Below are 21,465 nucleotides of genomic sequence, written 5' to 3' on the forward strand. Positions count from 1 at the left end.
CTCCGTGGTATATTATAAAGCTTCCGTCTGCTGCTCACAGAGCACTTGATGGAAATATAAGCTCAGTGATTTTGTGATTCTTGCTCAAATGTGCCTTGAGAGGCAAAGTTAACTTCTCACTGTTGACTTTTGTGTTCATAAACCAGATATTTTCAAACATAGCTGTAAATCTTATTGTATTGGCAAATCATTTAGGAGAGTTTCATGCCAGTGAAATCCACAGAGCCCTTATACAATGTCTGTAGGAAAAATGAGCAGACCAAAGGTGCCTGAAACAGAGCCTTCCACCTCTATTCACTTGTAACAGAAACAACAGGTACACTGTAAAATGTAATTGTATATCATACTTAAAATATAAAGTGACCTTAACTTATTTCAGCTTACTCTGTTGAGTCTCCTCACTTAAACCTAGTAAAGACAACTTTCTACTGAGGCAAGTAAACAAACTTGTCAGCAGCAAGTTACCTATACTTTGAAGTATGAGTGAGCAAGAAGCGTCTGCTCAACCTGGAGAAACTCGGCAGCTTTCGGCACCATTCGGCATTTCTCGTTGAGTGCACATGCGCAGTTGCCATGTTTTGAATCAGGCGGTCAAATCTCAAGCGGGAAGAGACGTACTACTCCTGCATATTGTCACGGTAAGTTTAACTGGTTTTATTGATTGCAAATGCATTGTCGTTTTATTTGTAATGTCATTTATTCGTTAGTTCAAGTTTGGAGGTGAACTTTGTGTTATTGATTTAGCCGTGGCTGGGACTTTCAAGCCGAAATTCTGAAGTTTATTTAGTGGCGTTTTGTTGTTGCTCGAGTCGGTCCTCACAATGCCGCGTTTATATCAAACGTGAGCTAACGTTAACGTAAAGATTAATGTTAGCATTTGCAAGCTAAAGTCAACCAACCCTTCATGTAACGTTACGCGATGCAAACAGATAACTGGAGCTTCAGCGTGCTTATTAACGGTTGAAAAAGCAACTCTGCTGATCTTTCAGGGTCACTCTTCAACAAAGAATGAGTTTGTCGTTGTCCATTGCTCCTTTTTAACTTGGTAGAGATGCTTTTAGTTTACTGTTGTCCCTTTTTAAACTGGTCACATATGTAACAGTTTAACTGACTGATTTTGTTGTTTCTTTTGTAGGCTTTCATTTCTGAAGACTGAAACCTAGCTATGCATTGGAAGTGTAAGTACTGCTTGTTTTCTTCTGAAAAGAGGGCTCAATTATTCAAACACTACCGCTTAAAACATGGAAGCTATGCCAGGACTAGTCCAATTCCATGCCTCCACACAGATTGTCTGTGTTCATTCAAGTCATTTAATGCCCTAAAAGTGCATCTAACAAGAAATCACTCCCATGAAGTACATGATGGGCAGATGAGTGGAGCTGATGAAATCCCTGTGATATTCCATTGTCCTCTTTGCAATTTTGAAGAACCTGCACAGAACTGACTTTTTTTTCCCATTTGCGCCAACATCTTAAAAATAAGGAAACTGTGAAATGTCCATATGAAAGCTGCATTTTTGAGAGCAACGTCTACTCAACATTTAATGCTCATAAATGTAAAGAGCATCGGCTTCCCAGTCAGAAGCGGTTGAAACCTGACATTGCCTTGAGCAGTACACCTCACAATTCAGATCCAGATGTGGAACAAGATGTACAAGAAGTTGAGGATTTTTCAAGTGAGGAAGAAGCGAAAATTGAAAATTTGGATCACTTACAGCATCAACTGGAGCATAATTTAGCCTCACTCTTTCTTAAACTGCAGGCGATCTTGCATGTATCTGACATGGCAGTACAGGAGGTAATTCAACAGCTAAACCAGCTTGTTCTTCTCTCAGAGCCCCTTTTGCATAATGCCATTCAGCAAATTCTCAGTGAACATGGTGTCAGTGACGATTCAGTTGTGAGAAAGATTGTGAATGCTGTCAAAGAGAATAACCTGTTATTGAAAATGACTGATGCTGGCCAGTCACTGTCCACAGCTAATAAAAGAGCCTCCTACTTTCAGAGGGAATTTCCTATGGTCATGCCAGTTGAATACAAACTTGAAAAAGACTTACAATCACTCTCTTATGTGCCAATTCTGAAAATGTTACAAAAACTATTAAACAGAGCTGATGTTCTAGATAAAATTCTCACACATGAGTGCACCGTTGATGGATTTAACACTTATAGAGATGGCACTCACTATCGCAGGAATGATTTTTTAAGACTGAGACCTTAAGGATTGCACTTGGCCTTTACATTGATGAATTTGAGATAGCCAATCCTCTGGGCACTTCCAAAAAAAACACAAACTGTGTGGTATTTATTGGGTTCTTGCCAATCTTCCCTCAAAACATTGCTCCTGTCTCCACTCTATTCAGCTAGCAATATTGTGCAGAGCAAGTGCAATCAAACAGCATGGCTATGCAGCTGTCCTTCATCCACTTCTTCATGATCTGGTCACTCTTGAAAAACACGGTGTCTATGTTGAGCAGTTAGGCGAGTGTGTGAAAGGAACTGTGCTCTATGTGTCAGCCGATAACTTAGGTGCTCATTCTTTGGCTGGTTTTCAGGAGAGTTTCACAGTGCAGCACCCCTGTCGATTTTGCATGGTGAAGAGGAGTGACATCCAGCAGAGAGAGGTCCGATCAGGAGCATATGAGTACAGAACCAGGCAGGATCATGACAGGCAAGTTTCTGAAGTGTTAGAAAATCCAAATCTGGTGAAAGAGTATGGTGTGAAAGGCCCTTGTGTTTTAAGCGACAATCTTGAACATTTCCACACTGTCAAAGGCTTTCCACCTGACATAATGCATGACCTCTTGGAAGGTATTATCCCTGTTGAGATGTCTCTGTGCATTAATGACTTGATCTCCAAGAAGTACATCACCCTTGAGTCCTTGAACAAAGTCATCAAACATTTTCCTTACAAATTCACTGACAGGACTGATCAGCCTCAGGTTATCCCAGCCACATTTGCCTCTAGAGGTACAATTGGCGGTAACGGCCATGAAAACTGGGCACTCACAAGACTTCTTCCACTCATGATTGGTTTTGATGTCCCAGAGAATGATCCAACATGGGAAATTTTAATGCTTTTGAAGGACATCGTAGAACTGTCAGCATCATTCAGACTAACAGAAGATTCTCTTGACTTCCTTGATGCCAAGATCTCAGAGCACAGAGGTTTACTTTTAACAGTATTCCCTCACTTCACATTGCGCCCAAAGCACCACTTTGTGGAACATTATCCACAGTTGATAAGGATGTATGGGCCGCTCAGACATATGTGGACAATGCGCTTTGAGGGAAAACATAAATTCTTCAAACAAGTCATTCACAACACAAAGAACTTCAAAAACGTCCCACAAACTCTGGCTGTCCGGCATCAGAGAATGATGGCATACCATGTAGACTCCTCATTTTTCAAGCCATCCATCCAAATGGACAAGGTGACACTTTCTTTAGTTTCATCTTTACCCGAGAATATTCAGAACTTGTTGAAACAGAGGTATGCATCTCAGAACACTGTCCTTGTAGCATCATCTGTGAGTGTTGATGGCATCAAATACAGTCCAGATATGATTGTGTCTATTGGTGCTTGTTCATGCCTACCTGAATTTAGGCAAATTCACAACATCCTTGTCATTAACAGTGATATTTTGCTTCTGTGCAAACATATGACATCATGGTATAATGAGCATCTGCGTTCTTATGAGCTTTGCAGTCATGTGTCCTCGATGTCAGTCAGCATGCTCTCTGATCTGAATGACCCTTTTCCTCTGGCAGCCTACAGAATCAGGGGCAGAACATTTGTTACCCTTAGACATTATATTTTGTGCTGATTGGATGGTGAAGATTTTTATGTCAAGTGTCATGAGGTAACTGAACTTATTTTTTTCCTATAGAATCACAGCCAACAAAGGAGATGAAACTAAGGATAATTGTCCATGACAATGACATCAGGAAAATTACACTCTCTGGGAAACCACAGACACTTGACTCACTTGTTGAACAGCTTGAGGAGAAGCTGGGTCTTCTGTACAAATTCTCCCTCCAGTATGAGGATCCTGATTTTAACAATGCCTTCGTCAACCTCACTGACATTACTGACCTGCCTGACAAATCCACCCTAAAGATAATCGCACTGGTTCCAGCCCCCACATCAAGCATAGCCAGCACAGCCAGCACCGATGACACCGAGATCCTCTCTTTTTCCTCCCCTGAAAGTCGGTCATCTCTTACTCGCTCTCCATGGCCAGACACTTTTGACATTCCTTATTTTCCTGTGGACATCGAGTACAGATTACGCCAAGGGAATCTTCTGTATATGAGAGACAAGACGTATCTACAGGTATCCAGGGACATGAAGCATGAGATACTTGAAAAACTTGCTGAGGCAATTTACAGCTTCAAGGCATATCCCTGCGATCAAGAATTCAATGATGTTGCAACTGCACTGATTCAAAAACATCCATGCCTCACTGAACCAGGCTCTGTCAATGGATGCAACAGCTGGAAAAATAGCATCAAGTTCAAAATGGGAAACTATCGCACCAAACTGCGACGAGCTGGATGTACAGATGTGACTGTAAATCAAGGGAAAAGAAAAGGCCAAGCTCCTCAGAGAGGCATCAAAAGACCCAAACGGTTTGAAATCAATTTTCTACCCAATTTCCCTGATGGTGAAGATGAGACCAGTATGGAGTTCAAACGAAAGGAACTTGTAGAAGAGATGAAGAAACGTCGTCCACCTGCTGCTCTGATAACCAAAAACATGGACTCGACTTTTGCCTTGAGAAGACAAGAGTTGGTGAACTTGGAGCCTCCAGTGAAAGACACAATGGAAAGGTGGCCAGCACTCTTTACAGAGTGTCAGGTAATTGAACACTCTTCCTCTCTTTTATGCGTTAGTTGTTTGTTTTTTTTAGTTCTTTGTCTTATCTTTGATTAACTTACGGAATTAGCTTCAATGTCCTACAAGTGAAAAGTAGTCCTAAGATGTTAAAGATTCCTTCCAAACATGTTTTAAGATGTACATAAATTCTTTACTTTTTTTCCACAAAAGTTATCTTGATAAAATCCTTAAAATTATATCTACTACTTCTCGTTGAAATCCCTATTTTTTTCTGCAGTTGAATGCAGAATCCACCTTTCATTGTCAAACTGCACAGTGAAGCCCAAATATTCAACTTCAATAGGAACACTAAGAAAAATGTTTTTGAGTGGAGGTTGACTTCATGATTTAAGAAATTGATCACTGTAAATCTGAGTGCTGAAGTGTCTCATCATATAGTAACAAAACACTTAATCACATGGGCAGAAACAGTATTGTACTGGCCTCCAAAGATTAGATACAGATTTCTATTTTTTGTTATTCTTTAATGTAGGTGAAATATGGCTACATCTTGAATAATAACTTGTCATACTTTTCCTTTAGATTCTGGCAGAGTTCTGTCGCTTGTCAAGCAAAAACCTGAATACAGAATTCTTCAAAGAACTTGACAAATACACTCCTCGCTTCTTTGAGATCTTCAAGACCAAGGGGGGAAGTGTTGGCCAGAAACTTAAGACTTATCTGCAACAAGTCACACCAGAGGTAAGTTTCACGGATACAAAAAAATTCATTTTTTATCATGTGGGGAACAAAAAATGCAACCCCATTGTGTATGCAGAGGTATTAATTGATTGTCCTTAACCACAGAAGTGATGTGTGTTTGATATGATTGTTTTTTGTTTTGTTTTTTTCCCCCCAGAGTACAGATGTTACTGCGAAGCGAACAGCTGTCCTCCGTGGCCTTCCTGTCATCCTTGGAGATGAGAACACAGACTTCTTCATGACATGCTTTGTAAGTCGTCTATACTACTAAATTTTTATTCCACACCACAGGATGTCCACTCTATTTAATTCTCCTTATGTTACTTTGATAGCTTTAGGTTAAGTTATTTTACCTCCACACAGCCTCTAATATCAGAATATCACTTACTTTTAGTGGCTGTCTTGTGTTTTCTGCCGTAGAAATTCAAGATAACATCTGATATGTAATTGTGGCTGTATTTCTGCTATTGCTGTTAGGACTGCGATGACCCAGGCATATCTCACACCCCCATTGGAATCCTGACCACTGTTCCTGAGGACGAACAGCTCTCCCTTGACTCACTGCACCTTCAGACTTCAGGTACCGCAATCATTTTGGAAGGAAGAATTGTGATGGATGACCTTGAAAATCTTCCACATGCCATGTGCTTGCTCTTTGGACTTACTTACGCCCTGAATTTGGAGTACCCTCAACAACTGAAGTACACCTTTGACTTCATTCAAAGGGTGCTTCTCTCACTTGGACATAAATCCCTAAAACCAAAAATACAATCACTCAAAAATCTTCTGATGCAATGAGTGAATGTAATCATGATGTGAATGTGACTTGACATCTTGGGTCACATTGATGCCTTTACCCTTATTGGAAAAGTGATATTTTTTTCTTGTTTGAGCCTTTTTTGTGGGAAGGAACCTCATCACCCATTTTAGACTACTGAATGTTTTTTATGTTCATGAGGAGAAAAATGAACACCTACTTTCCTTTTAGCTTTTGTTTTTCCTTTTGTGTTGATGCTGAAATGATCGTGGTGATATTGATTACCAGGTTCTGGAGCAAGTTCTCTCTGACTTAATATATTTCGTAAGTCAAGCTCTGCTGCAGTTCTAAACTCAACCACTAAGAATTAAAATCAGAAAGCTCTTAGCAGTTTTTAGCGGGAGCTGGCTCAAACATAAGAATTACAGTTGCACATTCAGTTGAAATAATAGGTGGATTGTAAACAGTTGAGCAATGTCTGCTGTTCACTTTATTGATGTTAAGATAAATGTTAGACCCTGCAATTGACTACTGAGTTTATCTGTAGTTCACACTATAGTCAACAGAGATATTTAAGCAGGAATTCTCAAAGTTTTACTGGAAGCATGCATTTCATGTCACCTTTACTCAGTGGGTTGCCATTGTAGACTGCACTTTAAGAACCCCTGTATGTAAAGTGTGTTCTGAACAAAAAAGTTAAATTATTAAACTTTGTTTCCATTCAAACTGTTGTCTTTCTTTGTTTCTATAGCTTATCACTTTAAGTTCATCTTACTTGAACATATCAAGGCAATCGGTTTCCTGATATTTTGCTAGTAAGGTGAATGCTTAAACTTGTAAAGTTAACTTATAGTTTACGAGTACTGCTTAATTTACATAACTCATGAATTTAAGTAGACAAAATTGACATTTTATAGTGAAACTATCTAATGATTTTGAATTAACTTTACTCAAATTTACTGGCACTGTATGACTTGTCTGAATTTATATTTTATAGTTAACCTAACTAATGATTTTTAGTTAACTTCACTCAGGTTTACTGACATTATCTGAGTTGTCTAAACACAGTTATTTTCAGCTTTAACAACTTAAAATGAATTATCTACTTTACTTGGGAATTTTGAGGCAATCGGTTTCCTGACTTTTTTTAAGTAAAGTCAACTTATTACATTTTACAGTGTAGGAATAGCTCTGAGTTAAAGGCAAAATTAGTTCTGTGGAAACATTTTGCTTGCCGTTCTGACATCCCAAGTCAGACAAAATGGTAAAAATAAAAACAAAAAATGAGATATAATTAGTGACAACAGAAAAAGACACCTCACATGTGTATTGGCTCTGTATTTTTTTTCTCAACATAAGTGATGAATGAATGTATTTTAATCAGTGTGTGTACAATATCAGTAAGTATTAGTAGTCTGCCAAAATATAGTTTTATCATTATAGATATAATTTATCGATCTATGATTATTATGGATTATAGGTAAATGTATTGTTTTTAATCATCATTAGGGTAGCAGTCGAGATGGAGTCTATCCCAGCTGACTTGGGTGAAGGCAGGAGACACCCAGGACAGGTCACCAGTCTATCACAGGGCTACATATACAGACAAACAATCACACTCACATTCACACCTATGGGCAATTTAGAATCACCAATTAACCTCAGCATGTTTTTGGACTGTGGGAGGAAGCCAGAGTATTTGGAGAAAACCCACGCATGCACAGAGAGCACATGCAAACTCCATCAGAAAGATCTCAGGCCGTGAAGCGAACTGGGGATCTTCTAGCTGCAAGGTGACAATATTGGTATGTGCATCTGAATAAAAAATACTCAAAGTACAACCAACATCCTCAAGTTAATCTGCTTCACTGGGACCCTGCATCTGTGGTTTGATCCAATTTGGTAGCTATCCAAGCATCATTAGAATTATCATCAAAGTTGGCTGCTTCTAAAACCTGATTTATATGACAGCGCCTTGTCCAGCTGAGCACCATCCAATTCAAACTACATTCAGACCTATATTTCAATGAAAACTCACCCAGAATTCATAGGGAATCTGCCTTACTAAAATTGTCAAGTTCTAAACAACTTGTGTGATGGATAAATTTAAACGATTGGTTAGAACAAAGGTATAGTCAAAGTCTATCTTCATGATAATGGTAATGATGCACAACCAGCAGTACAACACAGCACTAGCTCAAAATACAGCTATCAGTGATGGGAAAGTCCTCATTGACCAGAGGTGGGCGTTACCATGGATGGATGGCTGATGTTAAACCAGTCTGGAAAAGTAAAACAAAAACTCAACAGAAACATTTTGAGTGTTAACAGTGTTTACTGTTGTTTATTAGGTGCTTTGTTCATACAAAACATCATACATTTGCAAAGTGATTGTATCTATTGATAAAAGTAAGAATAAAGTGCTTGGTCTTCATCTGCACAGGTTTGACGAGCCGTTTTGAATTCTGCTCCATGGTTCTGCATTACATATCTTATTTGTGCTTGGTAACGATTAAGGACTAAACTGTGATGAATTTTGAAAAAACAAGAAGGCTTACTTATCAAACGTGAAAAGTGACAGAGCTCAGGTAGGGAGACAAAAGTTCAAAATGCGGAAAAAGATTTATTTTTACACAGAAAAAACAAGAGTGTTGAAGTCTGAAGCATTTGTGCTGTGCTTCCTTGAACATAAATAGATGTATATCTCATAAGATTTATCTGTATATGATGTAAAATTATTTAAAAGTTCAAACAAAAGCATATCATATTTACAAATAGTGGATGGAAATCAAGAACAAAAAGCTTGACTTAACCTTAACTGTAGGTCATACACAGGTTCATACTGAACAAAACAAGAATGCATTTAGGTTTTAAAGATAACTGCTGTTTACCACGTCACAGTGTTTTATAATTCGATGAGTTGTGCGGTTTTGTGGATGCTGATGTGACAGTTGAAAGTGTATGTTATCTGAAACCAAAGCGAGTTATGAGCTAAAGCTGCGTGGATTTTTGTGATGGCAAAGGATCCCCCCCCCCCCCACATGTACAGTTAAAATTGTGTTCTCCAGCTTTTATTTTTACACAAGTTCAATACTTTATTTGGATGCACACATAGAGAGGAAACAAATGGAATGGCGGCCATTACCACTGATTAAACTCCTGACTCTCTGCTGATGTATAAAGGTAGGGTGGGCTGTAGTCTGTCAAGGCTGATCTGATTCTCTGCGTCCAGAACACACAACATCTCCACAGTCTGCTCCTTCGCAAATGTCCCTTTGAAACTCGAGTGAATGTCGTCACTCGTCTTTACCTCCCTGTTACTTCTTATGTTCAGGCTCCCCACCTCCTTTTTCACATCCTCCTCATCCTCGTCGTCCCCACAGCACAAAGCTACTTCATTCTCATAGCAGAAAGCGCTAGGGGAGTGAGAGCCTAGTAGGCGGGCTGCCCTCAAAGGAAATGATGATGGCGACCGAGAGTAACACGAGCTGGAGGATGAGGACTGCCCACTACGACCCGTCATGTGGCTCAGTTCCCTGGCACTGCATTGGGGCGTAGATGGCACCTCGTAGGTCTTATGGAAACGGGAATAGTCCACATGATAGCGGTCACCTTTCTCAAACACCACGGGCTCAAAGCGGTGACCCCAAAGGATCTCCTTAGCCAGGTAGGAGCTTCGGGCCTGCGTGGTCATAGCTGTGGCTTCCACCATCCCCTCCAGGATGACCACGATCTCAAAGTCCTCCTTCTGCAAGTCATTGCGGCCGAGGTTGTATAGAGGACTGCTCTTGTTGATCTCGTGGACCACCACTAGCGGCGACACCAGAAACAGCCGATCCAGTCCGTCGTCATAGCCAACATCAATGTCTGTTTGCTCCAAGGGGAGGTACTCACCCTCCGCCGTCACATGTGGCTTAATAAGCTGAGCGCGCACATGGGCCTCAACGATGTGGCTCTTGCGCATGTTCCCGAGACGCCACATGAGGCACAGCTTGCCATCTCGCAGAGCGATGACAGCATTGTGCGAGAACAGCAAGGTCTGTGCCCGCTTTTTGGGCCGTACCATCTTTGCCATGATGGTGCCAATCATGAAAGAGTCAATGATGCAGCCCATGATGGACTGAACCACCACAGTCACCACAGCGACTGGACACTCTTCAGTGACGCACCGGAAACCATATCCAATGGTGGTCTGGGTCTCTATGGAGAAGAGGAACGCTCCAATGAAACCCTGGATGTGGAGAATGCATGGCCGCCATTCATCTTTTACTTCCTCGGTGGTACTCCGAGGATCCCCATCCTTCACAGGGACGCGAATGTCAAAGTCTCCGTGAGCTAATCCCACTCCCCAAAAGATCAGGCCAAACAGCAGCCAAGACACGAGGAAGGTGGTGGTGAAGATGAGGAGCAGGTATCGCCAGCGTATGTCCACACATGTGGTGAAAATGTCAGCCAGGTATCGTCGCGATTTGTCGTCCATGTTATTAAAAACCACATTGCACTGGCCATTCTTCTTCACAAAGCGGCTACGCAGACGGCCGATGCTCAGATCCAGGCCCAGACGACATGAAGGTGAAGCACGGCAGCTGTTGTGGATGATGGGTTCATTTGTCACTCTCAGAGACAAAGCTCCTCTTCCTGCATCACTTCCTGGACAGTCTCCTTCTTCTTCCTCGTCTCGCATGTGGGCACCTGACAGAGTCTGCTGAGTCAGAGGACTGTGGCCATTGTGGAGGCCCAAGGTGGAGATCTTCAGGACATCTTCATCTGTGGAAACGATGCTGTATCTGTTAAAACAAGGCGGGAAAAAATGAGGTCATGGACAACAGTAGACAAAAGCAGGATTCTTGTGTTGATGTTCCTGCCTGAATTGTATATGTAGATTCTCAGTAATCCACGAAGTTTCAGTAAACGGCAACTGGACCTCTTTTTTTTGGTTCTCGAAGACGTTTTACCTCTGATACAAGAGGCTTCGTCAGGTCTACCTGACTGATGGATAGTCTCATTTACATATGACCACACATGATCATCCCCAAAACCTACAGCAAACGGCCCATTAATGACTCAAGACTTAGATGCTTTGGTGTGTGAATGGTTGGAAAACTACCAAACTTGAGTAAAGATGAAATTTTAGTGAATTGTTGGGGAAGTATCTCAAGACAACATTTAAAGCAGCTGATAAGTGATGTCTCTCTGTTTCAAGATGGCTGTTGTAGTTTAATAATTATGGCCTTCTTCACTCCTCTATCAAACCATTATCTCTATCCAAAATGTGGACACTGAATGTGGACTCCTTGAATGACCCCTATCCTTTAGATGCAGGTTGTCCTGTGCAGCTGGGTCTCCTGTCAAGGCTCATCCCCATCGGTTACAACTAGAGAAGCTTCTTACATGAAAGGTGAAGCATCTTAAAGAACCAAAAAGAGAAGTTTAGTTGCCTTCTACTGATTCTGTAAGGATTTTGGCTGAATTAAATGTTTTAATCGAGTATGGTAAGTTAGCTGATCATGTTAGTTTTAGCTGCACAACTTAGTTTAAAACTGAAAATGATGTAAAGTGTTTTTTAAACACAACCTCCACAAATAATGGCTACATACATCGTATTGTATTAAAATAAATTAGGTTAAAACAGTTTCTCACTGGCAAAAAGTCACTTCACTTTAGATTTAATTTTACTGCTGTTAACATGATAATAAAAAGATCAGACTGTTATTTTTGATTTAGGAAAATCTCTCTTTGGCTGCAGACCTTATTATTATTATCCAATTGTATGTGTTCACCTTAAAGCTGCAACAGAAAGGATTTTTCAAATGAGAACAAACTGATGTGTCTGACAAATGCCAAGCTATTTTGGGTAACAATGGATCTGACATCCCCAAATCCAATAAACAGCAGGACAAAGCTGCTAACATTAGCCAACCCTCCGATAGCATCTAGACGCTGATTCCACACAGCAGGAAAATCTGCACAGTGAGTGTCGTAGCTGTAAATATTTTTATTTTTTAAGCAAAAACTAATGTAGTTTGTTGATGATGTGGTCTGTAGGTGATTTAGATTCAACAGCAGGTGATGCTGTGGATACTGAGCTAGCTATAAATGCTAACAACTGTAGCATAAGAGCAGGCAAACACTGTGTTTATACTTTTGCTATTCTGCTTCCAGGATTTGTAGAGGCTTAAAAGAATACACAGCTCTTTAAATGCAGTGTATTTCTTTGTCATGCACTCAGGTGCTTCAACATGTGGAGAAATCTTGGCAAATTTGTTGTGTTTAGTCACTCTTCCTAAGCAACAATCAGTGGTTTGACTATGCTTTCGTACCACTTTGTCGACTTTACAAAGAGTAGCTCATGATTGTATTTGTGTTGATATATCATCTTGTGTATATCTGTTATATTTAAAACAACAATGGCATTGCAGGGTTGTGAAACACCGCACGCTCTACTGAAATTCAGGCCATAGTAAATGCCTGTGAGTTTCAAATAAACTGTTATATCTGGTTAATGAGATTTTCCAGCTAAAGTTTGCAAGTAATCTGTGTGGAATCAGTAAAGATATTTAAAATAGTTGATCATGCATAGCAAAAAAGTGTTAATAAATTGTTGGTAAATGGAATGATGTCCAGAAAACTCTTGTGAAAGGTCAGTTTGGGGGGTCTATCAGATGATGCAGTTGCAGCAAGTTTCCTGAAAACCAAAATGTTTTTTCAAAATAAAAGCTGATAATTAATCTGTTGGGCAGCAGTTCAGGATTTTAAACTTATGTCCAGCTTTTAAACCCTTCATAAAATCAGTTGAGAAAGTTTTCCTAATATCTGTACTATTCATAGTAAAGTAATAAAGAAATAAATCTTTGCTAATTGTCTGGGAACAGAAAACACCCTGAAGCTGCTGCCATTGACATAGTTTTGTTTCCCATCCCATCCCTCACCTGTTGACCCGCACCGCTCCCATGGCACCGGTGATCATCAGGCTGTGTCTGCGAGGGCAGTAATGTAGGTTGGGGCGGGTAGTTCCAACCATTAACGTACTGTTGCTGGACGGGGAGGCAGTATGAGCTCAGGTCTGTCTTGCATCTGTTATCAGCACTGTGTTTTCATGATACATTCTCTGCGGATGAACAGACAAAGAGGACATTTTATTCAGTCACTTTATACACTCAAAATCTGAATCAAAGCAAATAAAACAAAACATTTTACAAAAGATGGCTAATTCCTGGGCTCAGAAAAAGTAACACCAAGGTTAGAGTCACGTGGACGAACAAAGTGAAATGACTTGGACATATCTAAGTAGCATCCATGATAAAAGCTAATCAAATTCTCTGATTACAAAGAAAAGGTGCTTGCTTTCTTATCTCCTTTAGTACGGGATACATAAAGCATCCTTTACAAAAGCCGAGGAGATAATGCTGGCCCATGATTCCATGCAGGAGTCACTTTCAAAGCAATGCAACATCCACAGCAGACCCACATCAACAACATTCGCCATCGCATAAGTCTGTAGCCGAGTGTAAATGGATCCTCTGTGTTGTGTGTTGTCCTTCCTAAAGCCTTCAGTAATTATTCTTTATGTATCTCAATGGTTTAGGAGAAGACAAAAACACTTCTAACGTTGTTTGACTGCAAGCTTTCATCTGAATGCACTATGACATGTTTACCATGGTCGCGTTAGTTTGTACAAGGATTTGTTGTTTTGGAAAAATCACAGGACAGCTATCACTGTTGGGAAGGCCATTAGTTTAGCAGGTCATTAATTAAAATACTGGACAAAATTGATTTTAAGGTAATGGTGGTAAAAGTACAGGGTTTATCTGAAGGGGAACATGAATAAATTCAATTTATTTGCAATTTATCCAGTGGTTGCAGTTTAGACGTTTTACTGGTGCTAGCACTAGTAAAGTCAGGTAATCATGGTACGATTTATCTTCTGTGGACCATGAATGTCTGCACCAGATTGTAAACAAATAAAGAGTTCATGTGCAAAAACAGATAACTCCGTTTTGATAAATTTACAGAAAATTTTTTTTATTGTTTACTTGAGATAATATCAATCAAACTGAAATTGAGTGGATTTGACTCAGTAGAAAAATACATGACGAAATAGAGAAAAAATAAATTATTAGTGTTATTATTATTATGATCTCAAGTAAACAATAAAAATGAGTTTTCTGAAAATGGAGTTGCAAATGAACTCTTCAAATATTTCACTGTGGGCCAACCTCAGGCCACCTTTACCATCCACTGAGCCACACGGCTAGCGTGGCTAAAAACCAGGATCAGAAATCCCTCACTGCAAACTTTAGCCTTGCCCTAATGCACGGAGCAGACCAGACAGTTTTGTGTAATGAAAGCCTATTGATTAGGTCCTTGCTAGTGATTCGCCTTAGGGACCTTCAAGCCAACCAGGGGTGGAAAACCAGACAGGCATTGGAAGGGGCAAAGGTTTAAAAAAGAGATGAATCAGTGGTAATCTACTGTTAGAGGAACAATCGATCTGCTGTTTGGCCTGATGACAAGGTTGAAGGGTGATTTCGCTCTGCTTATTATGTCAGCAAGCTGGGAACCAGGAGAACGAAAAAGCAGCGGGTTGCATAACCAAGAGAAGGACAATCACACGCAATACAAAAGGGCATTACTGGTGTATGCTTTATTGTATGTGGCTCACTTTGGCTGATGCGAATTAGCTGACAGGCCTGCATTAATGAAAGGTAGTAATGGATTGTCTTGGGAAAATTTCTGACAACTGCAGTTTAAAAGCTTCCATTCGATAGCGCTGTCACATCGATAACAAACACAGGCACTGCTACACACTTTAACGCAGATGAACACACACACACACACACACACACACACACACACACACACACACACACACACACACACACACACACACACACGCACACACACACACACACACACAAACAAACATACACACACAAACATACACACACACACACACACACACACAAACGTCCAGATTTTGATGGGATTTGGTGTCATGTAATGTGGGCTCTGTGCAACCCTTGTGTGTGATGCTTCCAGACTCGTGTTGCACCAATGACAGATGTTGTGAACTGGCTGCTGAGTGGCCGGATGAAGGATGATCTTCGACTGGATAATCCCAAAGAGGGTAGATGATTACATCAGCTCGAAAACTCCCACAGCTGGGGGCAGCGTCCTCAACCATAAAATCACAGCCTTTTCTTATAGAGTTCTTAAAGACGCTGACCAACATGTCGGGTCACTCAGGTCATTCCCATGTCAGCAGCAGCAGGCGTCATGTGTGGGATCAGGACAGCACAGCAGAGTTCAGATGCAGCTCTGTTTGGAAGGGATTTACAGCTGAAAAATCAGAGGGATACGCTGCTGCTGCCATGTTGCTTGCTGTATTTGTACTTTTATTTAAATATTCATTTTTTTTGGTTGTTTTTACTTGTATCAGCTGATTTACTTGTGAAAAGAAAGACATTGCTATCGAATCCAATGTTATAAGTGCTTCTGTGGACTTACTATTAACATATTTATGCAAAAAAAAAAAAAAATTTTAAGCCCCACACTGATTCCACTCCAGCTCAGTTATTGTGAATAACCTTAACCCTATACCAATTAACCCTCTGAATATAAATATGTTTTAATCTTACTAAACAAAATATTGTCTAATTCCCAGTTTTAAGCATATTAGAAAACATAATTAAACTCAATTTTATGCTACTGAGATGGAAGATTGAAAAGACTTGTTTGCGTTGAGTGGCTTTTGTTTATTTATTTGTTTGTTTGTTAATTTATTTAACTGTAGTGCACACCACATTTGTGCTGTGTTATTACGTATACTGTGTTATTTTAATAAATGGAGAATTATCTGAAGAATATAGCGTTAAAGAATAATATTCATGTTTGTCTTTATTAGTTTAATTCAAATTCATTTCTGAAATCCACATGATTCATAATAAGTGTTTTCATATATTTGTTGGACAAAATAGCATTAATATAACAAAAAAATACAAAAACCCTGTGATGGATACCACATGTGGAAACCTAATTTTTAGTTTAAATTGCTGTTTTGAAGAGCGTTGATATGTACTGACTGAACTGTTGTTATTTGTACAACATAAGGGAGACACCTGAGAGCACTGTGTGATACAGTATGATACTCAAATGTTGTTACCATGACAACCAGACACTTCTTACACTGTGACGCACTTTGATACAACAACAGAAACTGTAAAGCACCAAAAGTCTTCTTGACATTGGAAACAGTAATTACTGAAAGTCCACTTTCTATTTTGGCTTTTAAGCTTATTTCTGTTGAGAATTTTTTAAAGTCAAACTACTGTTTTAAAACTAGCGATACAGTTTCAAGTTGCAAGACTCTGCTGTTCATTTCAGATCAAGCCAGGTGTAATATGAATTTTTACACATAAGTTCACATGAAAATCTTGTAAATACAGCAGAACACTGATGTTCAAAAATATTTAAATATTATAAATAATATAACATAATAAACTATAATCAGAAATGATTGCATATTTAAAAATATGTTTACTTTATTACACTTGAATGCAACAGCTTCATCTATTAAATAAAAATGAAATATTTGTCATGTCACAATCATTTTTGCAAAGGTATTTTAATGGCCCTTTTATGTAACAAAGAGATCAAATTTTTCTTTGAAATAAATTGCATTGTTTTTCACACTTGTAACTTTTTGGTGTTATTTTATATTAGATGTGTTTATTTTTATAATTTTGTTATTATTTCCTGTATTTTTAACAAGACAGAAAAAAAATCTGTAAAACATAATTTCATTAGATTGCTTTTTTTGCAGTATTGGATTAGGGTTTATGGTTAAAGTTACTGTTAGAACAACAGTTATTCACCAGTATTAGTTTAATAGGTGGGGAAGTTGTTGACAAAATAAATACTCTGAACTCTGAATTCGTTGCAATTTGATGGAGAAAACCTTTTTTAAAACCTCTTCCAGTCAGAAACATCCCAAGCGTCAGCAGTTACCTAACAATGAAACAACCAATCACATCCCTCCTGGTGATCCAATCTAACAGCAGCCACCTTGAAAAAGACTTCCGCCTGGAACTTGAGTTGAGATTTTTCCCCAAAAGCTTTTCTCTGACATATTCTCAAGAAACAAATCGGACTATTGCATGAAATTTCACCAGATTCATGTTATTGTTTTTCCTTCTTTACAGCAGCCATGACTTGTTATAAACCACTTATTTTTTGCATCTTTGATGTTTGTTTTTACTGTATCTGCTATGATTAAAGACAAACAAACTGACAGTCTGCTGAAGCTAAGAGTAGACTGACAGTTTTTTCCTTGTTTTATTCATTCCAGTGATTGTAAATATTTGTCTAGCTAAACCTGTAATGACTTCATTAACTCGGTGTTGCCACCAGTGCGGCCAACTGTTGTCAGTATGTACCTGGCCTTTTTCTCAGCTGACAGGAGTCCTGGGAGGAGTTGCAGTAATTAATTATGAGCATAGTTACTGTATTACCCGTCTCCATAGGAACATCCCTCCTCTCTCTGTGGGCCTAATTCTTGTGTATGTTTATGTGATGGTGATAGTCTATCATGCTCGACAAGAGGAGATAAGGGAACCATCCACACTGTAACTCACAAAGAAGCACCAAAGCTTAACAAGGATAATCTTGGATAAACAACAAAACTCTACAGGATTATTATTGTATTGTTATTATTATACGGTGTGTTAAAGGCTCCGAGAGGGACGCTCGTGTCTGATGTAGCTCCTGCTCAGCTACGTCAGAGGAACTAACCTGACATATTTCAGATTATAATCTCATACACAGGAAAGGATGGAGGAAGTCCTCGTCAAATACCAGATTACTCCTCTATGTCCTCTAATCTCCCGATTCCAAACCGCAATACGAAAGGTAGATGGTAGCTGTTGTTTGACCTGGCTTAAGCCCTTTTGTGTAATCTGAGGTCTGATGGCATGAGAGGGGAGGGGGGCGGGGGTGAGAAAGAAAGAAAGAAAAAAGAAAGAAAGAAAGAAAGAAAGAAAGAAAGAAAGAAGAAAGGAAGGAAAATGAGGAAAGTCAGGGGTTTTACAGGTGTGACGCTGTTCATGTTGGACAGTGTGAGAAAAGATACAGATTAAGATGAAGAGATTATGATGTCAGAGGATGTTACTACAGCATGTAATGGCATTTGCAGAATAGGAGAAGATTTACACACGTCAAAAGCATGTAATAAAATAAATATCTATTTTTTTCTGTCTTCTCAGTGGAAATGCTTTACGTGTCCCTTCTGTTTGCTGTAATTCTGTACAAGATGCTCTACAGTGAGAAAAAAACCAACATGTCCCTGAGGAAAGTGTTGCTCGGTGCTGTGCTCAAGTGCTACAGAAAAGCAAAAATAGCAGTCGGCACTTATTTTGAGTAGGACAACTTCAGTCATCCACACAAACAAACATGCACTACGCACACCACATCTGATAAATTAACAGTAGCAATGGGCAGTAGTGGATGGACCTTTGTGCTTTCTCTAAAAAACAAAAGCATAATCAGCAGTGGAATGTAATTTTAATAATATTTTTTTGAAGTATTCTGCTACTTTATACTTTAAACGCTGCATTTCAGAAGGAAATATTGTACTTCCTGCAGGTAACATGAAATATGATGCAGTGCAATTGTATCCAGTTATGTACAAATCTGCTTAAACTTGCAATAATATTGAAACTCTACTTAAATGTTAATGCAACAGTGATAAATATCTAGTCAAATACATAGTTTATCATGTCAGATATCATATCAGACGTGAGTTATGGGTACTTTTGCTACTTTTTATTTATTACATCTTGCACCACTGCAAAAAAAAAACATAAGCATAACCTCTAACTTCACATCCATATGGGGCACAACTAGTTGTCTCAACTTCTGTTATATAGCAATTTAAAACAAAGCAGACACAAAAAACATTAGGAGTTTCTATCTTTGTCCATGAGGGAGTCGTAAAATACCAATCAATGGTTCACGCAGTGCAACCAGAAGTTATGACGGGGCAGTTTGCAAACTAAGCTGCAGCTGTGACGTGCGTTTGTTGCATTGAGGCCACAGGAGCTGTCCAGTGCTGAAAATCAATCCAAAGCCTGCAGGAATAATCGACAGCAGGGAGGAAGAGGAGGAGGGCGGGAGGGCAGAGAGAGAGAGCTGAATACTACTCTAACCTTGAAAATGATTTCTGCTTTTAAAATCTTTTCCTCTATCTGTTTACACTCTTCACACATTTTACAGTCGACTTACTCCGCAGCATGGGCGCTTTGTTTAGGTATTGATTGTGTTTTCTGAGTAGTTAGGTAATTACTTAGTTAGAACTGTGGGCGAACAGGGAAACTACAGCAGGGATTGCTAAGATGGCAGCTTCTTATAATACAGATTTTAAATCTTCAGGTTTTGATTCGACTCACGAAAGTCAACAAGTTGGGAGGCAAAACTTAATTAGGACATTTTTTTAAACATGACAAAGAAAAACAATCCCATCTTCAGCCAACAGACATGGTGAAAAGTAAAAATAAAAAAGCTTTAAATACTCACCTTTGTGCTGCTATAGACTGAATCAGCTGAAGAGTAACAGTGGTTTTATCCTCAGAAAAAGATGCTCGAGTAGATTAACTGTTGCTGCTCCTCTTTTCTTCCTGGTTTCCTTCAGCAGACAAACACCTTTTTCATGAATCTGCTCCCAGATGTCTCCTGCACAAACTTGTATATGTCTCCAGCCTGAGCTTTGTCCTGTTGCTCCATAGTAGCTGAACGGAGTTGCTGCTGCCTGCTGGTTGTGCATCTGCCCCGATCTCTGCCGGTGAGTGTGTGTGTTTGTGTTTGTGTGTGTGTGTGTGTGGGAGAGAGAGAGAGAGAGAGAGAGAGAGAGAGAGAGAGAGAGAGAGAGAGAGAGAGAGAGAGAGAGAGAGAGAGAGAGAGAGAGAGAGAGAGAGAGAGAGAGAGAGAGAGAGAGAGAGAGAGCTCTGATTATGGTCCTATTTATATATGCTATTGTTTTCCCCAGAGTGAGATGTAGAGATATGGACTGTATAATTTAGATTTTAGCCCACTCGGGCAGGTACTCAGACTCATATCCAAAAATAAAACAACCCCCTCGAAGACGTTGTAATCCTTCAAAATTTCTGTGGAGATTTAGGATTGTCTCCGAGGCATTTTACAGTGTTTGTACAGTGTGTTTGTTTGCCTGATATTTCATTACGAAGATATTTACAGTGACTCTGTGGTCATCTGCAGCGAGTTTATTGTAATTTTGAAGGTATTTTACTGTGTGTTACTTGTTTGAGGATCTTTGCTGCTGTGGTGAGCTCATATTCTTATGCAGAGAAGAGAATTTGCTTTAATTTTATATGAGCAACAATGAGTTGCCACTTTATTAGGAAAACTGAGCTGAAGCTGATGTAGTCTAACATGAACTTAAATTATAGTTATGATCTTCTGTTGGATTATTTAAAGACGTGTTTAAGTGTTATGTAGATGCTTTTATTGAATATTAGAAACACCCTTCTTCAATAAAGCGACACAAATGAAAATACCTCCAAGTTTAAGTGACTCCACTTGAAAATAGTTTTAGCAAACCTTTCATGACCTTGAATAGGATTTATTGTATTAGACTGCACTAGATGACCTTAATAAACTAGTAAATTCCTGTATATGCCCAGACAGATCTTTATTATTACTCAGTGATTCAAACCTGGTGACTTCAGTCTGGACAAAAAATAAATAAATTAAAAAATTAAAAATTAAAAATTAAACTTGATTTTACTGCCACTGACTCCTGAATTCATGTGAACATTTCATTTTAAATGATTTAATATCCGCCGTACCTTCCTGCTGGTGGATGGGAATGTCATACGTAAACCAAAATGAATTAATTGACAAAGCAATATTTTGAGAGTGAAGATGAAAAATCTGGCCTCACCAAAGTTGGAGCAACTTATCCTGAACGTCTGTACCAAATTTGTGCTGATATCTAAATATGGATGTTGACATATTTTGCTACATAAGTTTAAAATTTGACCCGTTAGTGATGCTGGAGATGTTAGGAGCAAATGTCTGCACAAATTTTTTTTTGCAATTTTCTTCAAATAATTTTT

The 21,465-nt window shown here is 39.2% G+C and overlaps 3 protein-coding genes across 5 annotated transcripts in view; 2 read left to right on the top strand and 1 right to left on the bottom strand.

Annotated features, from left to right (window-relative positions):
• Window positions 1-342: 342 nt before the first annotated feature.
• Window positions 343-7,063, top strand: LOC127533361 (sterile alpha motif domain-containing protein 3-like). Of its 2 annotated transcripts, XM_051946155.1 has the most exons (7): window positions 343-638; window positions 1,136-1,178; window positions 2,555-2,670; window positions 3,890-4,860; window positions 5,422-5,580; window positions 5,738-5,830; window positions 6,058-7,063. In XM_051946155.1, exons 3-7 carry the CDS (start codon window positions 2,640-2,642, stop codon window positions 6,376-6,378), a joined length of 1,575 nt encoding a protein of 524 aa, XP_051802115.1. In that variant the 5' UTR covers window positions 343-638; window positions 1,136-1,178; window positions 2,555-2,639; the 3' UTR covers window positions 6,379-7,063. The 2 variants fall into 2 exon arrangements, with proteins under 2 accessions (XP_051802115.1, XP_051802116.1); XM_051946156.1 differs by lacking the exon at window positions 2,555-2,670.
• A 1,589-nt stretch (window positions 7,064-8,652) lies between these two features.
• On the bottom strand, window positions 8,653-20,189 carry LOC110948883 (ATP-sensitive inward rectifier potassium channel 12-like). Its single transcript, XM_022190634.2, has 3 exons — window positions 19,907-20,189; window positions 13,267-13,445; window positions 8,653-11,124 (listed from the first exon to the last, which is right to left on the bottom strand). Exons 2-3 carry the CDS (start codon window positions 13,356-13,358, stop codon window positions 9,489-9,491), a joined length of 1,728 nt encoding a protein of 575 aa, XP_022046326.1. The 5' UTR covers window positions 13,359-13,445; window positions 19,907-20,189; the 3' UTR covers window positions 8,653-9,488.
• Window positions 20,055-21,465, top strand: part of LOC110948884 (TRIO and F-actin-binding protein-like) — a 32,826-nt gene continuing 31,415 nt past the window's right edge. For both annotated transcript variants that reach the window (XM_051946152.1, XM_051946153.1), the window contains exon 1: window positions 20,055-20,171. The gene's annotated coding sequence lies outside the window, so the exon portion shown is untranslated. The remainder of the gene's footprint in view (window positions 20,172-21,465) is intronic.

The sequence above is a fragment of the Acanthochromis polyacanthus genome, chromosome 3 (genome assembly GCF_021347895.1).
Source record: "Acanthochromis polyacanthus isolate Apoly-LR-REF ecotype Palm Island chromosome 3, KAUST_Apoly_ChrSc, whole genome shotgun sequence".
NCBI lineage: Eukaryota > Metazoa > Chordata > Actinopteri > Pomacentridae > Acanthochromis > Acanthochromis polyacanthus.

Coding starts and splice junctions, on each gene's coding strand:
- LOC127533361 (XM_051946155.1), top strand. CDS start 2,640: ATGAGTACAGAACCAGGCAGGATCATGACAG. Junction 2,671..3,889: donor ACCAGGCAGGATCATGACAG/GCAAGTTTCTGA, acceptor TTTTTCCTATAG/AATCACAGCCAACAAAGGAG. Junction 5,581..5,737: donor TGCAACAAGTCACACCAGAG/GTAAGTTTCACG, acceptor TTTTCCCCCCAG/AGTACAGATGTTACTGCGAA.
- LOC110948883 (XM_022190634.2), bottom strand. CDS start 13,358: ATGGTTGGAACTACCCGCCCCAACCTACATTACTGCCCTCGCAGACAC. Junction 11,125..13,266: donor GGAGCGGTGCGGGTCAACAG/GTGAGGGATGGG, acceptor TTGTTTTAACAG/ATACAGCATCGTTTCCACAG.